Source organism: Centruroides sculpturatus, unplaced genomic scaffold (assembly GCF_000671375.1).
Source record: "Centruroides sculpturatus isolate CEXI.00-Female unplaced genomic scaffold, Cexi_2.0 scaffold1228, whole genome shotgun sequence".
NCBI lineage: Eukaryota > Metazoa > Arthropoda > Arachnida > Scorpiones > Buthidae > Centruroides > Centruroides sculpturatus.
The window spans coordinates 100216-127488 of NW_019385452.1; the positions used below are offsets into that span (position 1 = coordinate 100216).

Below are 27273 nucleotides of genomic sequence, written 5' to 3' on the forward strand. Positions count from 1 at the left end.
GCTGCATCATCGGGTTGAAAAAATCAAGATGGCCGTTTTACCAAATTCCCGCTATCCGAGCCGTTCTGACCTAACTGTGAGAGGGTAATGGGACAGTGGATACGTCAGGACAGTTTTCTGAACGTCCCGGATAGACCACTAGCAGAGGTGATCGTCGGTTAACGTTCCATATTCTGTCATTAGAACCCAACAAGGACGGCTTCGTTTACAGTTTGGATTGGTACAGAAAAACATGGACTATTACAAACTGGTAGTATATCGTCTTTAGTGGCAAATACCAGTTCTGTTTGGGAACGGACAACATTGCATTAAAGAATTACTGGTGAGCGCTTCAATCCCGCCTTTACTGTTGAGCGGCACTTTGCCTGCATTACTGGCATGCCGGTCTGGAAGCCATCTGGTTATGAGAGTCAGTCAACTCTAGAATGTTACGAGAGACATTGACGACACAACGAGACTTTCAGGAAATCCTGCACTCTCACTGTCACCTTTTACGGCAGGGCTGCAAACTACCATTTTGCAGCAAGATAATGCTCGGCTACACACGGCTAGGATTACCCAGGAATGCATACATCATGTTACCATATTTCCCTTGATCTACCCGGTCTTCAAATTTGTTTCCCATTGAGCATTTATACAGTTGCAACACTGTGGACAAATCGATTGCAGTATAGCATAGGTGCATCTATGCCTGCATGCCCAACCGTATCGTCGCACGTATTCAGGCAAGAGGTGGTCCTACAAAGGTATTATATGTAGGGGAGAGTCGTACAGCGCCGACCGTCTTATAGTACCGACCATTACTAGTTTTTTGCTACTGGAGCTAAGTAGCAACATTTTACAGACACATGCAGAACAATATCATCGTCACAGATCATATACTTTGGGAACTATTTTAATTAGGGTTGTGGGAATCACGAGCCGGAGAAGGAGCTTGTTGGTATTTAGTGAGTCAAAAGTTATTTTCGAGCTTTAATTCTACTTTGGGGATGATTAATTAATTTAATTTTAAGATATATTTTGTCTATAGTAATATTAGGTTAAGATAAATCATGTTAGTTTCAGAATATAAAACTGTATACAATCTCCAAAATGTTACCACGTGGCAGTCGTCCAGTACCGACCATTTACCTATCGTGTAGTGCCGACCAAAAGTAATTTTTAAGGAAAAAGTCTTAGTTTTCTTTCTTCTCAATTAAGAGAGAAATGGCAATAGAAGTTCTCGTGAACACCATGACTTAACGATAGGCAACTTCGACATTTTCAGTTCCAAAAACAGTATTAGTAGATCGAATGAGTGCAATCCGAGTTGGCAAAAGTATGAGTATGGTCTTTCAGATGGCAAAGATGAAGATACGGAAAATCAATTAGTTTTTTATATGCAAGGTCAAGATTAAAAATTCATTCATGAAGACTTGGTAGAATATATTGCATGTAAGAATTGGGCACATATTAAATGTGCCGATCGAGAAAATATTTCTTATTTTATTTATGACAAGTATAAGCAGTGAAGTTCATTGCAAACTTTCGATTTGTTCCAATGTTTTCTTAATATTCACTTTTTTGAATAAATATTATTATTGGTTAAAGTACAATAGTACACTATTCTACTGTTGTCAAACAATTTTGTACTTTTATTTGCTTGAATAAAAATCACTAAAACAATTTATCATCATTAAGATCTTAATATCCTTTAGAACATTAATTTAACAGTCAAAAATATTAAGGTGATCGGTACTGCACGACTCTCCCCTAAATTTATTATGAAAAAGTAAATATTAATTTTTCAATTCCTAAAATGAATTCACAAAGAGTATTTTTATTTAGTAAATTCTGATTGATAACTGAAAAAGATATCAATCTTGTAATTATCATCTTTCCATAATTAGGACGACAGGAACCGGATAGAACCAATTATATTCCTTTTTTTCTGATGTATTGTGAATCATTAAACTAGAACTAGTGAATATAATTTTGAAGCTTCTATAAATTATAATCGCACGAATTATTTGTTATTCTAAAAAGTGAAAGAAAAAGTAGTACGAAGTTGTTAACTTTTTTGGAGCGAATCTTTTAACAAAGATAAAAAATTTTCTTGAATCGAAATTTTAATTTGTTGTAATGAATTTATATTTAAAAATGATCAACACAGCATTTTCATTAACATCAGCTACTTTTAACTGAAAATACTTTCACAATATTTAAAATTATACACTGAACAACCTTTTAGATTTCTTTGAAGGAAATAAGGAGAAAAATATTTGTAAAATATTAAACCTGGTAAAAAAAGATTAAAACTGTAAATAGTTTTAGGCCAGTTGTAATAATATAAACCAAACTTTAATTCACAATTCAATATTAACAATTAACATGGCAGAAGAAAATATAAACTGTATTATTGTCCATATAAAAATAACGACCTACCATAATTTTGATACAGCTTGTTATTGATTATATCAAAATTATGGCACTAATTTCATTCCGAAGGACGAGAATTTTGCCGAAGATATTTGAAAATCTGAATTGATAATCTTTCGAAAATGTCTAAATTTCAATAAACTTAAGCACATGTTGGAAGGATCAATAATCGACAATATTCACGAATAAACGAAAAAGTTAAAGATGTGCATTACTAACAGTTAAATATACGAAAATATATATACTGTAATCAAAACTGAAATGAAGATATACATTTAAATAATATACACGATTTAATAATTTAAAGATAGTTTTAATAGACTTACCACTTATTTTTTGGAGCGCAAATTTTACATCAAATTGTCACAAATAGTTTTGCGCTATAAATACGGTTTGTCACAGTCTTGAATTTACAAGTCTCGTTAAATATTATGGTATCTAACAGGTGGCAGCACAAGTTACTAAGCTTTTCTAAATGATCGTCTAACAATACGTGGCTTTACTAAGTATTCATTAAGTATTTTTAATTACACAATTTAAGTTATGGTTTAGAACAGTGGCACACTCAAGATTTAATCTTAGAGAGCCGAATACTGCTTTTCCCCCCTTTGGTGGTGCCAGGCCCTTTTTCCTCTGTGAGTGTGCCACTGGTTTATAATATCGTTTCTTAAATATGTATTGCTATATTCTTCGTTTATATTTCGAATGGGATTTAAAGATATTTTTAAGGGTCCTAATCCCTTCGATTATAATTTACTATTGGAGACGGCTGTTAAGTGAACAACTTATGCATGAAAATTCAAGAATAATTTTGAAAAATCTTTTACCTATATTTCGGATAATAAAAAGCATAAATTGCTGAAAAAATTATTTTAAAAATACTGTACATTTTTTAGAACAATTTTTTAAGGAAAATTTTTTAATCTAATCCTTTTAGTGATCATCCATTTGTATTCTTAAAGTTGGCATATACGCTATAGGAAATAAATAAGAAAAAATTTTTATTTCTGAATAAAATACCCAGAAAAATAATTAAGGAAAGAAACAAAGAGAGTGGAAATAATAAAAAATATTTTCCTAATTATCCAGAAGACCAAAACTGAATTGACATGAATTAGGAATTTAAATAAATAGTTTCTATTTTTAATCATGGTTGAACGGAATTTACTATAAGTTAATAATTTAATTTAAAAACAATTTAAGATATTATATAATTTATTTTATAATTATGAAAACATTTCGCATTTATTACTTCATCTTCTTTCTTACGTATCCGAGAAGAATTTTCAATTATATTTTTAAATACTTCATGCTAACGATGATTAAATTATAAATGTATTAAAGGATTATAGTTTACAATTTAATTTATATGTTAATAATATTTTAGCATTCAATTAATTTACAAATGCAGAAATGAAAACCGTTTATTATAAATACAAAAAACCCACTTGTCACCATGTCAAATATCAAATGAAATGTTCAATGTTTAATGTCAAATAGGACTATTTAACCTCAAGTACAAATTTCCGTAGTCAACAAATGTTTAAACGTCGAGTGCATTTAACACGGCGTTAAATAACAATAAAAATACTGGTTAATCGTAATTAAGGTATTCCTATTTAACACTGTTTAGAGTGATATTTAGTGCTTTAAATACAACAAAATCTGGTATGGTGACATTTCAGGGAATGCAGAAAACATTTCCATAAAAATTAGTATCGAAACTCAATGTTTTGGTGCTTTTGGTATTGAAAGCCGTTTGATCTTAATCCGAATGAATTTTAGTTGCGGGAGGATCATTTACGGTTTGTCGTTGAATACACTGTTCATCGCTTTCAGAATCAGAACCACGTTGAACAAGAATGGATAACACAACCGAACATTGGTAGTTAGTTGTTGGTTCGCGTCTGACCTACGAGCTGGCCATATGGAATTTACCAGGATTTTGCACGTATCTAACAACTTAAATAGGGATTAGTTTCTCACAGAAGACCTTCCGGGAGACAATTTCTTTGACAGATCGCCTCACCGTTGCCTTATCCTATCAATCCAACCCACATTGAACAGTATAAGATCTCTGTAAAGCATGAGTATCTCGTTAAAGAAAATGTTTGTTGCTTTCGGCAACAAAATTGCCACAGTGATGAGTTTTGGTGCTAATTTTTTTTTCTTTTAATGTCTTGAATGTCGCCATACCAAATTTAATTGCAATTGGACTGTTAAATCTCTCTCTAGATAGCGTCGAACACGGTCTCTTACGACCAACCGGTACTTTAACATCAAATTAATCTGTCACAATCAATGTCAAATTTAATTACTTGTCAAATTTATCTCCGAAGTAGCGAATGCACCTGTATATAAATATACATAATATAATCATTAGTATGCGTTCGTAAATGTAAAATGTGACTTTCATGGAAGATAATTTAAAATATAGTTAAACAAAGATGTTTTCTGTTAATAATGTAGGAAGATTATTTAAATTTTTGATGAATTTTAAATAATGTTATCTGATTCTAATTGAAATATTCTACGTGCAATACATGTAATTGATAGTGGCTTCATATAAATATCTATCAAATCAAATCAAATATCTATTAATTAAATGTTTTGCTGATATAATTATTATTTTCGTGTTTTTATTCACGCAACTTTCGATTCTCTACTTAAAATCTCTTCAAACGTTGATGATTCCACTTGCACAATACTTACATCTCGAGTATTCTCTTACTTGTTTATATCAAAATCTTTCATTCTTTATGTTTATATTTTATCTAAATTTAATTCTAATGTTATTATTTACATTCTCTTATACAAAAAATACATATAAAAAATAGTGTTTACATATTTTATATAAATCTATTTTTCAGTTAACAATTCATGTTCTATAATCAATCTTTTAAACAACTTCTAAGTATGATAACTTATTCTGTATATTAATAGAATTAATTCTTAATTATTTAGGACTTACATGGTATTTACTTATGTAACTATTTGTTTACTTTACCGAAGCTGAAATCCGGAAAAAGGAATTTTTTTTTTCATTAAAGTACAAAATAATTTTTCAACTTTCTATTATTACCATCAACAATAATGTATATTCCCGTGCATAAATAATATAATTTTTTAAATATTTTTCTCGAAAATATGAAATATTTTCTTATAAAATTAACTAACACAGTATCGTTTTCATACTTTAATTATATAAATTCCATAAAGTTTAATTTTCCATTTGAGATCTTCACGTAATTATCATTATATGTATCATTTATTGTTATGCCCTGTTGATTTTTAGAATATTATATTAATTTATTTTTGTATTTTCTCAATATTACATTTTGATCAAATTCTAATTTTTAGTGTTTTCATTCGTTTCCGAAATCTTATATTTTAAGTATAATTAACGAAGAGTCAATAAATAGTTAAGTCCTAAGAAAATATAATAAAAAATACTGACATGAGCCCTTATTCAAATGAAAACTTTTTATATATATCTTTTTATTTCATTTTTTTCATGTAAAAAACAATCATTCTTAAGAAGAAAACAAACGTTTTTATTGAATTTTTTCCCATGTTCTTTTGTCCAGTCCGTTACTCTGAGAACGACAACAATAATTACTTCCTTATATTGTGAAAACGTGGAAATAATTGGTTAAGTCGAATTTAGAACCACAAATCGGTCAACAGTGGTGAGAGATTGGTGCCAATTCGTTCTTCAACCTTGTTATCTCCGCGAGCGACTTGACATGATTTTTAAATGGTTAGTGGAAAGGGAACGTTTTCGTGTTTAAATTATCATAATTATTATTTAATTTATGCATTTTTATATAATTTGTTGTTAAAATTGAATAATCAAATGAAGATATTCTACAAAAATCTTTAATTGTCTCGTTGATTTAGCAATGGATCACTTTGGAACAAAGCCGATTTTTAAGTAAGAGGAATTTAATATTAATAAAAATTCTATAATTCGAATTTTAAAAAAACACTCTTAGATTATATTAAAATATAGATTAAACTGTTTAAACATTCTCCTAAATAGAACATTAACATTGATTACGCGTACTATTTAGAAACCTGTTTCTTTTTAGGAAGAAAATAGTTAAAATATTTATTTGCTGAAAAATTTGAACTAATTATTAAACAATTTAAATAAAAATTTAGGATAAATGTTAAAAAATATAGAGTAAAAGGGAAAAAAGAAATGTTTCGAATCTGTTTGACAATTATAATTTATTGATATTTTGAAGTAAAAAAGACACGTTAATTTTCTATAAAGATCTTTAAAATGTGCTTCAAATAATAGAAATTTAATAAAGAAAGTGAAAAAGGTTATTTAAGGAAATTACAAAACTTTGAGTAGAAATGATTCTCGTATGTCAATACAAGTTCTTTGAACTGAAAATAAAATTCGACCTTTCTTTTCCTCTAGTAACATTGACCCGCGATTCACGAGGAAAAGTAATTCATGACATAAGCATGTGACTTTAAACTAACTTATGCTTTATGATTAATAAAAAAGAAAGAGGTTATGTTTTCATTATTAAGAATTAAAATTAGTTTCTTTCACACATAAAAACTTGAAAAAACTCTATTTAAAACATAGAAAGATAGAAGTAAACTAGAAAATTCGAACAAAATATCATAAAGAGTAAGATTCAAAATGATACATAACACTTATTTATTTATTTTTTAAACAGCCACGAATAAAATTTAGCTAAATATAAATTAATTTTATGAATAATAATAATAATCTTTAGATACTTACATGAATTATCACTTAATAAGTATAATTACATCGGCAATTATTACCTTATTTACATACTTCTGATTTCATAAAGTTCGCTGAACTAATGAAAAAACTAATAAATTGTGTGAAGATCACGCATTATATATATACGTATAACGTTACAGAATCAATACTTCTGATTTAGTAAAGTTCATTGATCAGTATGCCATTTGGATGTGTGACCGAAAATAACCGACTGTTTGAGGTCAGTGCAACATCCTAGTAAACCAACCTGTATATGGGTTACATGCTACCTCTCCCTTCATTTCCTTCTCAACTCTTCTCTAGGTAAGTTGCTATATTTTCGCGCTACTTTAGATAAACGTAATCATTTATTGTTCTGTTGAGAACTTATGTAATAGCCACGTAGATAAGTGCCGATAGTTGAAAGAATTTATATAATTATTTATGTTATTTCTACTTTAATTGGCTCGAGCTTTATACTAAATATAAAAATTAAGCAATTTAAATGCATTATATTTTTAATTAATCATATTTAAGATAAAGATTTATAACTGTATTTTAAGTTTAGATTATCAAGAGAATGCGTGATTTTTAGTAAAGATGGATTTTAAGAAGTTTTGCGTAATTTTAACAACAGTCCTCTCGTGGTTTCTGGTGGGTGCTACCACTACACATTCACCAGGTATTACTTTAGAATCGTTACCCGTAAATAGAACAGCAGAATTAACTAGTTCCAAAAAATTTAATAATAATAAACCATCAATATCGAATGAAAATGAACATTTTGGCATAAAGAAGGAGAATAATAAACCCGAAGAAGAAGAAGATCCCGAAAAAGAACTGATCGATTTTCTCAATTCCATGAAAGGTTTCATTAGAGACATGTCAGATAAAGCTTTGAAACAATTGCTTCCTATCTTCATGTCCATGAGTTCAGAACTGAAATTATCTAACAATTGCACATTTGCATTTCTTCAAGTTGTCAGGGGATTAAGAGAGTTTCGGCCATGGACAATGAAATGTAAGTATTTTATTAATTAGATAATTTTAAAATATTTTCGTTATAAAATTCTAATTTTTAAGCACTTAATTGACCTACCAAAATTTAATGAAATATGTACTCAATATATCTGGCTTTATTTAATAGACAAATTTTCCATGAACTTGAAGGATTTCTCTTAAAAATTTTAACCATTAGAATATGCTTAAACTTTTCAAATTTTAACAATGTTTTCTTTTTTTTTCAAGAAATTCTTAACAGACTGATGCATACATTCTAAAAATATATCCGATTTCTAATTCCAATAATTATCCAATAGAAAATAAAATTAGAAAAACTCAAACGAATTGTAAAATGTATACTTAGTATTATATTCGTATGCCTACCGTTACCGTCTGGTACCTATTATTGTATATACAATATGCTTAAATGAATCATAATGTGTACAGAATATATTGTAAAGTCATAAATAACAAGCATGTTACGTGCATTATCATTATGTAAAATTATCAGTGCTGAACTGATTATGGCGAATAAGTAACTGAATCATTTCCCTGTTCGAATATTTAATCTATTGTAATTGATTAAAAATTAAATGCTTTCTGATAAAGATTTTATTATATTTAAATGTACTAATGATGTTTATTTTAACTCCAACGAATTAATTTTTTTCCCATCTTTATGACATTTTATATATAAATAAAATCATCGGTGCAACATATTTTCTATAAGAAAAAATTTAAAATATTTTGAATTTAAGCGTAAAATCCGTTATGGGTCATGAATATTACGAGATAAATTTTATTTTTTAAGGAAAATTTAAGATAAATTTTTTTGATTTTTTTTTAAATTTATATTTTAACACAGTTTTTAAACAAATTTGAAATTAATTTCAAATACTTACTAAAAAATACTTTTAAATATTTAGAAAAATTTATATGTTTTAACATTTTTATATCTATCGTGTACCAACAAGTCTGGAACTATAAGAGTTATGTTAATCTTTGTTTATCATTTTATATTTAGAGCTTGGCTCTAAGTAAGGAGAAACGAATTCAAGTTATTCTGATGGTAAAGATCCTATACAGATGAACAGACTGCCCACTTTCCACCAATCATACATTGCAGTCTGAATGCAATTTTTTAAACTCTTCAGTGATTTTTTTGCTGACCATGTATCCATACAATGAAAACAACTTGAATTTCTTCTTCTTTACTCCGTGCTATCTGTAAAAGAATAAACAAAGATCAATATAGTTTCTTTGGTTCCAGACTTATAGGACACCTTATATAACAGTTATTGTTAAATAAACATGCTTACAATTCTAAATGTTCAAAATTTTAAATGAATAAGTTATCATTATATAATTTTATGCTTTATTTACTTAGAAAAGTATCTTAATTATATTTTTATAATCTTTTTGTTTTTATATTAGATAAAATATAATAAACGATCTGATAAACTTATTAATATATGTCAATAGGTCTGTAGACGAATTTCTTTCTTTGTAGTGATAGATGCCAATAGTAAAATACCAGAAGGAATTTTATATGGTTCCATGTCCACCTTTGGCTCTTACGACGAATGTTTGAGCGTTGTAGTAGATGAAGAGGATCCTAATTCCATGAAGGGGCAATACTGCTCGATTAATATTAGTCCATATCTCCCACCAAGACCAAGGCAATATACTTTTGATTCAGCATTTCAAGAATATCCTGTCTTAAAGAAAAAACTTCATGTAAGTAGTAAATAAAATTAAAATCTTTACACGAGTTGTGAACTTTTTTTTCTCGTAAAATTAATCTTAGTAACTTACTAGGAAAGAAGGCTTATGTATTTTTAACGTTTATCCTTATAAGATACAGTTTCTATCTTTAAATTTTCCTACGTTGCTAAAATAATTCATCTAATTATATTTTTAACGTGTTAAACCAGAAATATTTTAGCGTTCTGCTTTATTATCATAGCTGAAAATAGAAAAGTAATTGCCAAAGCGAAACAATTTAGCCATTAGCCATGAACTTGATAAGAATTTTTTAATGGATTATTTTTAAAATTCGCCAATACAGATTAAGGAACAAATTAATTATCCTTTATCATAATTAGATATTCTTCTTTTTTTATGAATTTATAAACGCTATAAAATTTTTTATTTAATTAATTTAGAAAATTTGTGTGCTCAAAATGTTAATATTTTTTCAATGTAATTGCAATTACAAGTATTGAAATTCTTGTGTGCAAATGTTATCAATAGTATAGCATTTTCTAAATGGAAAATAATCTTTACAAAACACTTTTGTAAATTGTAAAATAATTATTTTGTGAAAATGCAACAGTTTGTAAGAGAAAAGGATTGGATTGATAAAATAAACCTGACAAATAAGAACGATCTGCCAAGATGCCTCCTGAGAGGACTTTCCATGGGAAACTGACTACTATTTAAGTGCTAATTAGACACATAAAGAAACACGTGGCCAGTTCGTTGATTATAGGAAATTGACCCATATTTAGGTGTTAGACACGTGAAGAAAACTCACAACAATCTCGTTGGTCAGATATAAACCCACTAACAACAACTATCAATGTTTAGTGGTCTTATCCACTCGTCTGTCAGACCTGAGATAATTCTGCTTTTTCTTTTTTGCTATAATCTAGAATATTGTTTTTAAAAAATTAGCAAGAACCGTTAAATTTTTAATAATAATAATCGAGAAATAAATTCGTGCACGAATCTTTATTGAACTTTTAATTTATTCACAATCTAACAGAAATTTTATTATGATAAGTAGCAAACAATTTTAATATTTACGTAGATTTTTAATATAATTCATCGTCCAATTTTAATAAAATTAGTCATAAATTGCAATTTAGAACGGATGATGAGAAAGTTAAGAGTTTATTGTTCAAATCGTGATGGTTACTTAATGACCTGTGCCATGAGAATCTAAACTTTCAGTTCGTGGAGTTTTAATTTGTCTTCCTGCTTTCCCTAATAACAATATTTTATTTTAAAAATTCTAATTTTAATTCTTCTAAATAGGTAAATGTGAACGAACTCGAATAAGATAGTTAACGTAATTTTTCGNACGCGGTAGCATTTCCACACATGCGCCGCTAACATCGTAAAATATAAAAATTCGAACATATCAAAAATTAGTTGCACGTTCTTAACGGAATTTCCGGACACCTGTTTGAATTTAAATATTTTGTTCCTTTGGAACATCCTGCACGTTTGTCTAGTTAAAATTTGTTCTTTTCACCTGAAGACGACGATTATACATTCGTCGTGTTAATACTAAAGGAACTTTATTAACGCTGAACTCAGTGAATTTGTATCCATAAGTTAAACCTTCATATAATTTTAATTCTTCTAAATTGGTAAATGTGAACGAACTCGAATAAGATAGTTAACGTAATTTTTCGAATTAATAATCAAATTTAGCATAAGTCTAATGAAATATTTAAGAATAATTTTAGTTGATAATTCGAGAAAAAAAGACAAATCTCATTATAATCGTGACATTCTGAAATAAGTCATTGACTGAATTTAACTCTTTGTTAGTGAAATGACAGTCAAAATGTGTATAAATAGTAGGGACAAAATCTTTTTATTATTAAGATTATCCTGGTTTAAAGGAACAAATTTATGTACTAAAGTTGAATAGCAGCATTTATCTTTGGAGGAAATTTATATAATATGAATGTTTTGAGTTTGAAAATGAATTTAAATCGAAGACATGGGGTTAATCGCATTTAAAAAACGATTTTTCCTATTTTTATAAAAATGTACTCTTGATGATAAAATCTCTTGTAAACAAAACTGTATTTAATAAAGTTGGATATATTTCATTCATAGAAAAAGATAAATATACTAGAATTTTGAATTGCAAAATTGAGGATAAGTACACACGACACGTTTTCACACGTGCGATTCCGAGAAGACAATGGCTTAGTACAGTGGCGTACCCTCGCCTGTGTGTACACCACTGTACTAAGAATTGTTTTAACAAGTGCATCCTTCGTTTTGTATTTTTTCTGAAAAGTTCTAAATAAAATCTTATATAAATATAGGCAAAGTAGAAAGAAAAATAAATATAAAAATAAGAAAAATAATTTCAAATTTTTATTATACAATTGAACTTCGTTTATACGTTTCTCGGTGGTTTATGAGGTTATGAAAACCATAAAGTCAGTTAGTTTATAGCTTCTCATTTGTACAATTTTCGCAATTATACATTAGAAACTTTCTGCACGATACTTTATTATGAAATACTTTATTCATACGATAATTTTCTCAGTTCCCTTGAAAAACATTCAAAGATTTTACTGTACTTTATTAAGTTATAAAAAAATTTTAGTAATTTTGTAACTCGAGATGCATGATATAATATTAATTTTGATATGTTTATTCACCTTACTTTTAAAATGCTTCTAATTATATTCGCAGTTTTCTTTTCTGTTTTTATTTTTTTAAGNTTAAGTAAGAGGAATTTAATATTAATAAAAATTCTATAATTCGAATTTTAAAAAAACACTCTTAGATTATATTAAAATATAGATTAAACTGTTTAAACATTCTCCTAAATAGAACATTAACATTGATTACGCGTACTATTTAGAAACCTGTTTCTTTTTAGGAAGAAAATAGTTAAAATATTTATTTGCTGAAAAATTTGAACTAATTATTAAACAATTTAAATAAAAATTTAGGATAAATGTTAAAAAATATAGAGTAAAAGGGAAAAAAGAAATGTTTCGAATCTGTTTGACAATTATAATTTATTGATATTTTGAAGTAAAAAAGACACGTTAATTTTCTATAAAGATCTTTAAAATGTGCTTCAAATAATAGAAATTTAATAAAGAAAGTGAAAAAGGTTATTTAAGGAAATTACAAAACTTTGAGTAGAAATGATTCTCGTATGTCAATACAAGTTCTTTGAACTGAAAATAAAATTCGACCTTTCTTTTCCTCTAGTAACATTGACCCGCGATTCACGAGGAAAAGTAATTCATGACATAAGCATGTGACTTTAAACTAACTTATGCTTTATGATTAATAAAAAAGAAAGAGGTTATGTTTTCATTATTAAGAATTAAAATTAGTTTCTTTCACACATAAAAACTTGAAAAAACTCTATTTAAAACATAGAAAGATAGAAGTAAACTAGAAAATTCGAACAAAATATCATAAAGAGTAAGATTCAAAATGATACATAACACTTATTTATTTATTTTTTAAACAGCCACGAATAAAATTTAGCTAAATATAAATTAATTCATAAAATGTTGATGTGGTTCAGTGGAACAATGCAACACCAGAGCGATCTGCCAAAGAGGGTGATTCTCGAGAGGACTTTCTATAGAAAACTAGCATCCCATTTAGGTGATAGACATGCAAAGAAAACCCGGAAAACACGTGGCTAGCTCGTTGGTGAGCCTCACAACCAATATTCAGTTGTTTGATAAACTCAGCCATTCATCTGAATTTCATCTTACTACAAAAGAAATAATAGATAAACACAGGAAATCTATTTTTAATGAGATATTTCTAAATAATAGCAACTTCTGTTTATATCGTAGGAACCTGTTAATAAAAATATTTTGTTCTGACAAAAACACACCGTTGGAAAAAGCACACTCCTTGTTCTAGCAAAAGTCAATTCTCACGTTGGTTGGACGTAAATATGCTTTTTCCAATTACAAAACGTCCTTTTTCTTAAATTACTTTTTATTGTTTAATCTAAAGAACATTCAATAAGAAAGGTCTGAGGGGAGAATCGAATTCGGAACCATCCTCAAAATACATTTTCATATCTTCGTCCTGGTGAATTAAATATGGTTTGCATAAAGAGTTTCTCAAAAATAATTTTCTTGAATGATAAATATTAAATGTAATTACTTAAAATTATTGATGAATTGCATATTAATTAAGAAATGATTATAATTGGCTACTTTATTTTAAATAGAAAGTACAGTACTGTATTTCTTAACTACGTTAAATCGAAATGTTACAATACACTGTAATGTAGCTTAATAGCACAATTTTTAATTATATATTAACAGAAATTTAATGTTTTGTTGTATTATTTTATTTATAAAAGTTTTTATCAGTAATTATCTACATTTCTTATAATTTAGGAAATGCACATGAGTGATTTGATGCCTTCTTATTATTTTATCCAACATCGATTCGGTTTGTGTCTTCCTTCGTCATGTAGCAGGAAAGACGTCGAAGAGATGACTTCATTAGGTATGATTACCTATCCATGTTTTTCTCTATTTTAAGCAAATTTTGTAAGAATAACATCGTGTTAATTATATTCTAAATATAATTTGATACCATTATCATGATTCTACATCATCATTACTGTTTATTTCGAACAATTTAGGACAAACATTTGCCATTTAAGCTGAAACGTTCTTCATCTCTCCAGCTTCTTTTCATTTAGATCCCAAAATAAACGAAACTATTATTGCCGGATTTGTATACATAGGCTAAGCTAAACAAACTGTAGCTTATGCCTCGCGTTTTGAATCTATAGTTTACATTTTTATATGTATTATTTGATGGAGGGGAAAAGGCCTGTTTTATGTTATAGCTTAAGGCCACAACCGGTTTAAATCTAGCCTTAGAAGTCGTAAATTCTCACAAGAAGAGAGCTTACGTCTCTCTTTCCGTAAGTTATTCAAAGCATAACTATGTTTAATGTAATAAAAATGATAAAAGAGGAATGTTTTTTGAGTGATACAATGTTTTTTATGTAAAAAAGTTATAATTCTTGGTAGGAAAAATTGATATTAAAATCTTGTAAAAGATTGCCTTGATCTAGTTTACTTTAAGTTGCTTCTTGAATACAAAGTTTAAAAATGTGTCTATGAAAGCAAAATACGAATAAAAAATAACTTCTTATCCATGTTGTGAATTATATAGTTCACCTAAATTTATATTATAGAAATAGCTTTAAATTTAAATACATAATTTATTCAGAAAATTATTTTTTAAATAGTTTTTTATAGTCTAGTTCTTCTTCTAATAAATTTTGTTTTAAATTAAATTATATTATGTTCTCATTACAATTACATTTTATATTTCTGTTAAATTTAATTTATTTATCGTAAATTAAGTTAATCATAAATAATATGCAAATTGTTAAAATAATATATAATTTATATTTTAATTTCAATTATATTAACATTATTCAGCATCATTTCTAATGCATTTTAAAAATAGAACACATTATAATTAATTTATTTGAATAATTTTTGAATAATTAGTATTTTAAAAGTAGAAAACGTTTTAAAAATATTCAGTTTGAAGTTATTACATAGTTATTTTTTTAATAATTTTTATTCGTGATATATACTCATCATAAAAAATGAAAGGTTGGGATTTATGCAATATATTTTAATGATTTTAAATAAAATTATTCGTTTATTAAACTTTTTAAAATATACTTGTGTATAACATTATTTGTATTATATGTCCTCTGGGCTATTTGTTCTTGGGCTCTCCGATTTACTGGTTATCTTGTGCTATGTTGCTAAGGGGCAATGGTAATTAACAGAAATAATGTCTTATGCGCTATTGCTGTATTGAAACATTTTCAATTATACAGGGTATTCGGCTTAGAGGTTTAATAAAAGAAAAGCGTATAAATTGAAAACCAACGACGACGTAGTGGATGTCCAATTTTTTATTTCACTTCAACCACGCATTCAAAAGCGTCCATAGCCTGACAGATTTTGTCTCAGGTCATTCAAGTTATGCACTAATATACGATAAACTTGATTCATAAAATCTCACAAGAAAAAGTTCACTGGGATAAGAACCAATCTACCGTCTGGGAAACTCCATTCAGAAATTGTTTTATCTATATCGCAAAGTGGGAGGGGACACATCTTATTGAAAAATGGTGCCAGGAAGAAGTTGAGGGATAGTGTAAGTCGCAGCATGTCCGAATAACTTGTTCCAGTCATTGTGGTCTATTGTCTGATCCTTCATTAACGTGCACCGATTTGCCCTGTATTTCTCAAAAATTACCCAAATGTTAACAAAATACACAATTATTTCCACAGTCCGATACAAATACAATGCAAATTATAATTTTTTTTATTAAACCTCTAAACCAAATACCCTGAATACATATATACCAAAAATATACATAAATATGCTCTTGTATATTTTTGTATATTATTGGACAGTGCCGCGTATTCCTATGGTCAAAAATGACAATTGCCTGGGGCACCCACTAGCAGGAGGCCCAAATCAATCTTTTATAACAAAATATTGCCCCTAAAATAATTCCTGTAGAAAAATGCCTAAAATCAACACCGTACATGGGTCCCTATTTCAAATTCGCTGGGTCCCATGAAGCTATAACACTACATTGTACTTGAACCACTTAGAGATTTTCTTATAGCTGTGTGTTGATATTGAACGTCCATATGCTTCAGTCTATTATTGGCTACTGTAGTGGAGAGCTGACTTCATTCTAGCATGCAAATATTATTTTAATTTTATTTTAATAAAAAATAAAATGAGATCAGATATTCAGCAGCCAAATTTCGTATGGTGTCATTTCAGGATACGCGAAAGTCATTTCGTACCAAAACTCTTTAATGTAGTGTTGCAAACAACGAAAAGTTCTAAAAAAATATTAGTTATAGAACACTTAATAAATGTGATTTATTGAGGATATGTTGCAAATTGCAGCCTACTGATAACACATTACGATCAGCCATTGAACACACTGTTGAACATCGCCTTACAACTTCAGAATGGAAACAATATTAAGCAGTATAAGATCTCTGTATAGCACAGGTCTTGTATAAATAAAATGTTTATTGCTTGAAGAGCTAAAAGTACCACAGTACGAGTTACTAATTCTTTTATGAAAATATTTTCTGCCAGTCCTGAAATGCCACTATACCAAATTTGTTTGCATTTAGATTGCTAAATAAGCTATCAGAGTGTTAAATAGGTATATTTTAATTACGATCAACATGTAATTATATATATATTTAGATTTATATGTTTTAGATTATTTATAAAAACATTTTCTTGGGCTTTTAAATAAAATTTCTTAATTTTAAAATGACATAAGTTATAAAAACGTAGAGATATATTACATAATTTAACTAAACTTTTACATAAAATAACAATAATGTTAGAAGGAAACAGCATTCATTTTTGTTATCGAATTATCTTAATAATACTTCTGCTATTTTTTAAAGCAAAACTAATTATTTATTAACTTTGAATATGGAGAAAATATTAAGATATATCTATTCATTTAGTGAATTCATTCATGTATTTTAATAAACCAAATGAAGTAAAGCATTATTAGATTAATAAGGATTAAACTATTCTACCATAGAATATTAATAGATTTTAAAAATACTTTGGTATTATGTAACACTATTAAGGCCACATAAATCTAAGTAGAGAAGACATTTGGCCCAGATCCGGACATAAAGGACCCCAAAACTTAAACTTTTTATTAAAAAATACGATAAGAAGTTACCATAAATTAAATTTTATTATGATAAACGATGAAAAAAATTCTATTATTATTTGTTTTATTCCCGTATTTTTATTGCTTTCGGGGTCCATATTTTGTGATTAACCCGGAAACAGCTATCTTCTTTCAAGCCCCGAAGCTAGAAGATTACAATGATTTAGAAGTAATTTTTTTATTTATAAATTTACATAAAATCATTACAAAATATTTTTCTAGTTACTCATATTAATACTTCGTTGAACAATAACCTAAATCGAACAATATGTTAGAAAATAAAATAAGCAACTTTTCGGAATGGACTATTTAGAATAAACGGATGAATAATTTAATTTTAAAAAAAGTATGCATTCTTAACCTTTTTTCCCCTGGCATATTCTAATTAAGGAATATTGTCACTCGTTATTTATAAATTGCTCATAATATAGTTTTTACAGTAAACAATAAGTAAAGAGCTATCAATAGATTTTAAGGAGATACTTCAATTATTCCAAATTATTAATATTTTCTATTATATAAAAATGAATATAAACACACACACATATATATATTTATTTATATATTTATAATTGTATACACACAATATAAAGATTCTCAGTGACTTAGTTATAAATAAGAAATCGCCCTTCTAAAGCATGAAACCGCTGAACACCAACAGGCTGGCCACGTGGAGTTTTCCAGATGTTTTTCACGTGTTTAACACCTAAATAGTGGCCAATTTCTCATAGAAAGTCCTTTTTGGAAGCATCCTCCTTGTCAGATGTGTTGCAATTTCAATATAATTCTAGTTTCTACTAACTATGCACAATGAAAATGATTTGAGCAATCTTAAACTGTAGAAGTATGATGGATATTATTCTGAAATTATCTCATATGGATGGAATATTTTTTCATGAGGCTTTAACTGAGTTCAACTTATGGATACTATCAGATCGATTAAAGCGACCAGTATAAAAATTTAGTAAAGTTCTAACTTAATTTATTCGGTAGGAATTGAAGTATTCATGAAAATATATAATTCAAATCTTCTCTTGTGGTTGGTTTTATCATGCTTTTTGTCAATACAACAAAAGTTCAATTATCCATATGTGTGATATGTATTTAAATTATTTCAGATGTTATTTATTCAACAACTTCTCTTTGCGTTATTTTGTACATCTGTTTCTTCTTCGAATCAATCGAAATCAAGAAAATAAAAGGGCATTACTATAGTTATCCTGTTTTATTGAACAATAGACATAACAGATGTATCTTATTTCTAAATTATGCAGAGAAGAAAGATTGAATACACGTAATATATAACATTTTCCTCAAAATAATAATAATTTGATGTGGAAGAAAACGTAAAAAATATAATGTGAATGAAAATAAAAAACTTAATATCTAAATATTACGGTCTTCTATCGATCCACTTTAATTCGCTTGTGCCAGTAAATATAGGTGACGTATGAGTCGACCAAAATGGCTGCCACAAAGGGTATAGCGTGCGTGGCAACATACGAGAGTTACACGTGTGTTGTCTTTTTAATGTATTTTCTCTCTGTAGTCAAAACGTTTTATTCGCATTTGTGTCCGACATTAATCCTAGTTGATTTCGTAGTTGTTTAAGTCATGATGATTACACCTTATGACATTTTAGAATATGTGGGTAATCGGAAAAGAGGCCTTATAAGGAGAGGAAATGCTAAAGAAGGAATATTTTTCGTATATCTTGGTTAATTTTTATGTTGTGGATGGCAAATCCTGCGCAAAGAAATATTATGGCCTTGAAGAGGGCGTGGGTGATTATATGAAAATAGGCTAACTTTCATAGGTTTAAGGATAAGGCTAATATTATAATTAAAACTGATAACTTCATATCTATCCACCTCTTAGCAACTAATTCACTTCAGTTTCACCAACACCTAATTTTGCTGTGCTTAAAATTCTTTTATTTTTACAAACGTTTTTAACCTATCTAATATAGACCATCGTCAGGTTTAATATTATAAATGTTCCAAAATGGAACGTACCGTTTTTGAATATTTTACATATTTAAAATTCAAAAAAGTAATTTAACTTCAAAATAAATTGAAAGAAGTGTGTATATTAAATAAAATAAAATATAGAAAACAAAGCTAACTAGAAAGAAACATGATTTAAGGGTTTTTAAGTCCCATTATTTTTTCTGTTATATATTTTCATTTTATATACCCCAGCTTTCTCTTCCTTTTTTATGCTATCTTTATCGTTCCGTAGCAAGCTATAGATATTGGGTGCTCTTTTTCTTATAAAAACTCGAGAATGGTCTATAAAAGAGCACCCAAAACCATGTTTCTTTCTAGTTAGCTTTGTTTTCTATATTTTATTTGTTTATTTACTTTTTGAATTTTTCCGTCCGATGGCTGGATTATTGTAAAATAAATCAAAGACAAGTCTGTCCAAAAGGGATCACCATTTATTTTGCATTTCAGACTACACATACACATTAATGGCGACAGGCCTTCCTTTTTTTGGGCTTCATGCCGCCAAAGGTAAAAAAAGTCCTTTAAAAAACGCAAACATCCAATTAAAAGTAAAAAGAATCGGTGACACACAGACGTCTTACTTCAATGGTGATCCCTTTTAGACAGACTTGTCTTTGATTTATTTTATTTACTTTTTATTTATTTATTTAATATACACACTTCTTTCAATTTATTTTAAAGTTAAATTATTTTTTTTAATTTTAAATATGTAAAATATTCAAAAACGGTACGTTCCATTTTGGAACATTTATAATATTAAACCTGACGATGGTCTATATTAGATAGGTTAAAAACGTTTGTAAAAATAAAATAATTTTAAGTACAGCAAAATTAGGTGTTGGTGAAACTAAAGTGATAACTTCAGTTTTATTTCCTACTTTTTTCGATGTAATTTATTTTTTGCGAATGTGCGCATATGTACTGAGTTTGATGAACCTTTAGACTTGCATGTAAATTCACAGCAATACTTATTATTTACCATTGTAGCTTGAACACTTTCTAATTCTAACAGACCACAGACTTTACTGCAGTCAGACTTTATACCCTTAGCAGCCGCCATTACGTAGTTCGCGTTAATACCGCTAGATGTCAGATCTATCGTTGGCACAAGCGAATTGTGTAAAATTTTAATTTTATAAACAGAGAAATCTATTTTAGTAAATAGTTTATTGATTTATCAACAGGATAATGAGGATTCAACGTAACTATATGAGGAGCCATTAGGATGATTCAGATCCTGTTTATTTATTTATTTTTACTTTCCCGTTATGTACAGTATAACAGGGAAAGTATGGCGATCGGTCAAGAAATGACCCCAAGATTTTTACATTTTTAGATTTATGAAACGTCGAAAAATGCAAAAAACATTCGGGTTTTTTTGTATGTGTGTGTGGGGAAACGAATTTTTTCACCCTCTTTGAAGCTTAATAACTCCTGTGCTTTTTGATCTAAAATTTCTAAAATTTTGCAGAAAGATTTGTGTATTAGAAGCATTGATGCCATTAAATTTTGGTGGTTAAAGGTCAAGGGGTTAATGAGATAGAGAAGGGGTCGTTATTAGCATTTACAATTTTTTAAATTTTTTAAAACTCATCTCTTTCCTCAAAATTAAGCTTTTTTTGCCGTTTTATAACAATTAATAATATAGTAACATAATATGAAAGCAATGTAAAAAATTCATTTGTAATTGGCCCGTTTCTCATCGCACTTTTATTAGGTTCCATATACCAAATAATTAAATTTTATAGTAAATTCTTATTGTATTAAATCATCTCTAATCGTCTGATCAAAAATTTTCGCCTATGTCTTAATGATAAGATCAATATTTGCTTATTAATAGTGTTATATTAGTCAAGAAGAGTTATCTGATGTTGTTAAAATATAATATTTATTCTTATAGATGAGTTCATCTTTTTCCCTAATATTTTGACTTTAAAAATAGTTTGTATTTTTAATTTTTATTTTTAAATGTGAAATAAATTTAAAATAAAATTCTTCTAAAAATCTCTTTATCCACTCATTTGAGTGGATAAAGAGATTTTTTTAAAGGAGTATTTTAAAATTAGAATTCTACATTTAAATGTTTAACGTTTTAACGTCCATATTAACAAACAAAGATTAAGAGTTAGAAGCGAATACAGTAGCGGGAATAAAAATATATTACAGACAGTAGAGTAATAGTTCTAATTACGCTATTATCTGCAATATATTTTTATTACAGGGCCTAAATTAGAACGTGCAAACCTACAATCATCCTGTTTACCATGAATGTAATCTCTATGCAGTGTTTCTCAACCTCTAACGAATCGTCGCCCCTTTCAACGTAGTATCGCCCCTTCAATAAAACCGTTACGTAGTATCGCCCCTTCACTTCAAAATTCCGATGCCCAGGGCCAAGGCTAACGCCAAATTCGTACTGCATTGAATAGACTAGTGACTAGTATAATATTATTTGTTTAATTGTTGTACGATATAACAAATAAAATATCTAATTCATCTTAATATAATGTTTTACTATATCGCCCAGAAAATTGTTTTTCGCCCCCAAAATATTAATTGTTACTAATCGCCCCCTCAACATGGAAAAACGCCCACATGGGGGCGATATCGCCCCCGTTGAGAAACACTGTTCTAAAGCTAGGGCCAAGAGTAAATTCTTAGATATTGTACTGTACTGTATAGTATATACACGTGTATAAGTGAGTTTATCACATTTGAAATTTTTTCCCTGTGCTTATTTTTTCTTAATTTATTTATTTACGAAAGACACGGGTTACCTGAATCCCTCTCTGGTTACGCTTCTGGTTACAGAAACAAATGCTTTCTCTACATTTTAAAAACTATTTTTTTGACACAGATAACTGAATTTCTGTTACACTAATGCTTTTAATTTTGTTATTTTCATAAATAGAAATTTTTATCTTAATATTTTGTTTATTAATGCAGATAATAAGCTTGTTTTTCTATAGTAAAATTTATATATGACATTAAAAATCATTTAAAAAATGACTCTTATGTTGTCTTATATTAAACTTTGCGAATTTTATAAATTATACCTCTTTATTATCATCTCTTTTATAAAATAAAATTAATTTAATTTAATTTTTCTTGACAGCATCTCATCACATGAAGATCAACGTGAGTGTTGTACATTGTGAAATCAAAACGGAATTAACTCTGTCTAAAGGACAGATAATTACTGGGTAATTAATTATATAAGAGCATTTAAGCTTAAATTTTATATAAATATTTAAATCCTTATTAATTTATTTCATATATATATATCTTTTTTTTATAGCTCACTTATACTTAGCGTTACAATCTTCATCGCGTTGGTGACTATGTTAGATGTTATTCCAAGGATTTATTCTTCGATTTTTAAAACAAAAACATTAAAAAACAAAGAAGAAAAACAAAGTAATTTAATCTTAAATATTAATTAATTATCTGTTTATTTTTTAAATATATATTTATATATTTTTTTTAGGTGCTTTACGCAGATTTACCGAAGCGTGTTCATTTTACAGTAACATAAAGTATATTTTAACAACGGAAACATCTACAAATTCCTTAAGGCCTCTTCATGGTATACGATTCATTAGCTGCACTTGGATAATTCTGGGTCATACCTATTATTGCAAGAATTACATCGAAATAGGNCCCCTTCACTTCAAAATTCCGATGCCCAGGGCCAAGGCTAACGCCAAATTCGTACTGCATTGAATAGACTAGTGACTAGTATAATATTATTTGTTTAATTGTTGTACGATATAACAAATAAAATATCTAATTCATCTTAATATAATGTTTTACTATATCGCCCAGAAAATTGTTTTTCGCCCCCAAAATATTAATTGTTACTAATCGCCCCCTCAACATGGAAAAACGCCCACATGGGGGCGATATCGCCCCCGTTGAGAAACACTGTTCTAAAGCTAGGGCCAAGAGTAAATTCTTAGATATTGTACTGTACTGTATAGTATATACACGTGTATAAGTGAGTTTATCACATTTGAAATTTTTTCCCTGTGCTTATTTTTTCTTAATTTATTTATTTACGAAAGACACGGGTTACCTGAATCCCTCTCTGGTTACGCTTCTGGTTACAGAAACAAATGCTTTCTCTACATTTTAAAAACTATTTTTTTGACACAGATAACTGAATTTCTGTTACACTAATGCTTTTAATTTTGTTATTTTCATAAATAGAAATTTTTATCTTAATATTTTGTTTATTAATGCAGATAATAAGCTTGTTTTTCTATAGTAAAATTTATATATGACATTAAAAATCATTTAAAAAATGACTCTTATGTTGTCTTATATTAAACTTTGCGAATTTTATAAATTATACCTCTTTATTATCATCTCTTTTATAAAATAAAATTAATTTAATTTAATTTTTCTTGACAGCATCTCATCACATGAAGATCAACGTGAGTGTTGTACATTGTGAAATCAAAACGGAATTAACTCTGTCTAAAGGACAGATAATTACTGGGTAATTAATTATATAAGAGCATTTAAGCTTAAATTTTATATAAATATTTAAATCCTTATTAATTTATTTCATATATATATATCTTTTTTTTATAGCTCACTTATACTTAGCGTTACAATCTTCATCGCGTTGGTGACTATGTTAGATGTTATTCCAAGGATTTATTCTTCGATTTTTAAAACAAAAACATTAAAAAACAAAGAAGAAAAACAAAGTAATTTAATCTTAAATATTAATTAATTATCTGTTTATTTTTTAAATATATATTTATATATTTTTTTTAGGTGCTTTACGCAGATTTACCGAAGCGTGTTCATTTTACAGTAACATAAAGTATATTTTAACAACGGAAACATCTACAAATTCCTTAAGGCCTCTTCATGGTATACGATTCATTAGCTGCACTTGGATAATTCTGGGTCATACCTATTATTGCAAGAATTACATCGAAATAGGTAAAATATCTTTTATACTGTAAAAATAAGTTCCAATCTGATGGGCAATTTAAAAAAAAAAAAACGTTACAGAAATATAACATGTAATTTATACACTCCTTCAATACGTAGAAAATACATTTTAGAATAATGTAACACGTGGTTGGCAAATAATTCGTAAATAAGGAGCGAACGTAATAATTTATATTCATCTTTTTTCTTAGACACTTTGCTAATTTCTCTTAAGATAGTCTATAAAATACAGTCAAATTTCGATATAGCCTCGTACACGGCCAATTAATGCTCGTGAATGGATCATGCTCATAATTAATAAATAGTTCGTTAAAATAATAATAATTAATAAATCCTTTGTTATCTCTTAATTACCAAATGTAGGATTTTGCATTGCAAAGAATATTATTATTACCAGATCGTGCGACTTTCCAACTCGAATCTCAAATTTGTGTGTAGATCTCATTATTTTAAATGATTTCTCTCGTGTGAAATTGTTTGGTTTAGCACTACACTCCATTTAGTGCCAATTTCGGAGGTGGCACTATATCGAGGTTTGGCTGTATCATATATTATTTAGATAATATCACGTATACTTTAAATTAAAACAATAGAGGAAAAGGTATTACGGAACACTNAGCACAGGTCTTGTATAAATAAAATGTTTATTGCTTGAAGAGCTAAAAGTACCACAGTACGAGTTACTAATTCTTTTATGAAAATATTTTCTGCCAGTCCTGAAATGCCACTATACCAAATTTGTTTGCATTTAGATTGCTAAATAAGCTATCAGAGTGTTAAATAGGTATATTTTAATTACGATCAACATGTAATTATATATATATTTAGATTTATATGTTTTAGATTATTTATAAAAACATTTTCTTGGGCTTTTAAATAAAATTTCTTAATTTTAAAATGACATAAGTTATAAAAACGTAGAGATATATTACATAATTTAACTAAACTTTTACATAAAATAACAATAATGTTAGAAGGAGACAGCATTCATTTTTGTTATCGAATTATCTTAATAATACTTCTGCTATTTTTTAAAGCAAAACTAATTATTTATTAACTTTGAATATGGAGAAAATATTAAGATATATCTATTCATTTAGTGAATTCATTCATGTATTTTAATAAACCAAATGAAGTAAAGCATTATTAGATTAATAAGGATTAAACTATTCTACCATAGAATATTAATAGATTTTAAAAATACTTTGGTATTATGTAACACTATTAAGGCCACATAAATCTAAGTAGAGAAGACATTTGGCCCAGATCCGGACATAAAGGACCCCAAAACTTAAACTTTTTATTAAAAAATACGATAAGAAGTTACCATAAATTAAATTTTATTATGATAAACGATGAAAAAAATTCTATTATTATTTGTTTTATTGCTTTTATTTATATATTTTTTTTAGGTGCTTTACGCAGATTTACCGAAGCGTGTTCATTTTACAGTAACATAAAATATATTTTAACAACGGAAACATCTACAAATTCCTTAAGGCCTCTTCATGGTATACGATTCATTAGCTGCACTTGGATAATTCTGGGTCATACCTATTATTGCAAGAATTACATCGAAATAGGTAAAATATCTTTTATACTGTAAAAATAAGTTCCAATCTGATGGGCAATTTAAAAAAAAAAAAACGTTACAGAAATATAACATGTAATTTATACACTCCTTCAATACGTAGAAAATACATTTTAGAATAATGTAACACGTGGTTGGCAAATAATTCGTAAATAAGGAGCGAACGTAATAATTTATATTCATCTTTTTTCTTAGACACTTTGCTAATTTCTCTTAAGATAGTCTATAAAATACAGTCAAATTTCGATATAGCCTCGTACACGGCCAATTAATGCTCGTGAATGGATCATGCTCATAATTAATAAATAGTTCGTTAAAATAATAATAATTAATAAATCCTTTGTTATCTCTTAATTACCAAATGTAGGATTTTGCATTGCAAAGAATATTATTATTACTAAATCGTGCGACTTTCCAACTCGAATCTCAAATTTGTGTGTAGATCTCATTATTTTAAATGATTTCTCTCGTGTGAAATTGTTTGGTTTAGCACTACACTCCATTTAGTGCCAATTTCGGAGGTGGCACTATATCGAGGTTTGGCTGTATCATATATTATTTAGATAATATCACGTATACTTTAAATTAAAACAATAGAGGAAAAGGTATTACGGAACACTGCGGGTATTATGGAACCACCCCATTTCGAACTGATAATGAAGGCGAACTGTAACGGATTTTGGCTGAACTGAACTAGGCAGACATCTATAGCAAGGGGAAAACCCGTTTTACTTTAGTTAAACGGTTGTCCGTATTTAATCAGCAAATTTGTTTTTTTCAAAATTCGCAAGTTTTGAATGCTAAGTGAATTTAATTATTTTTAAAATATAAATCGTGTAGTTGTAGGTTCACTGGTGCACGTATTCCGTTCCAGAGACTTAGGGGTACATATTCATCTGTGTGATGTTCGCGTTTTTTTAAATTTTGGTCTTGACAGACATAAGTTAATTCAAGATGGCGATGCGTGAAATACGGACCCCATTGGTGCTTTTACAGTAATATGGAACTCAACTCC

The 27273-nt window shown here is 28.1% G+C and overlaps 1 protein-coding gene across 1 annotated transcript in view; it reads left to right on the plus strand.

The window, feature by feature from the left end:
• The first annotated feature begins 7771 nt into the window (after positions 1 to 7771).
• LOC111639140 (nose resistant to fluoxetine protein 6-like) overlaps positions 7772 to 27273 on the plus strand; it is a 24469-nt gene continuing 4967 nt past the window's right edge. Inside the window, exons 1-8 of the mRNA XM_023384928.1 lie at positions 7772 to 8192; positions 9684 to 9910; positions 14314 to 14425; positions 22815 to 22902; positions 22998 to 23116; positions 23187 to 23285; positions 24485 to 24655; positions 26080 to 26250. Coding sequence (XP_023240696.1) covers positions 7772 to 8192; positions 9684 to 9910; positions 14314 to 14425; positions 22815 to 22902; positions 22998 to 23116; positions 23187 to 23285; positions 24485 to 24655; positions 26080 to 26250 — 1408 coding nt within the window. The remainder of the gene's footprint in view (positions 8193 to 9683; positions 9911 to 14313; positions 14426 to 22814; positions 22903 to 22997; positions 23117 to 23186; positions 23286 to 24484; positions 24656 to 26079; positions 26251 to 27273) is intronic.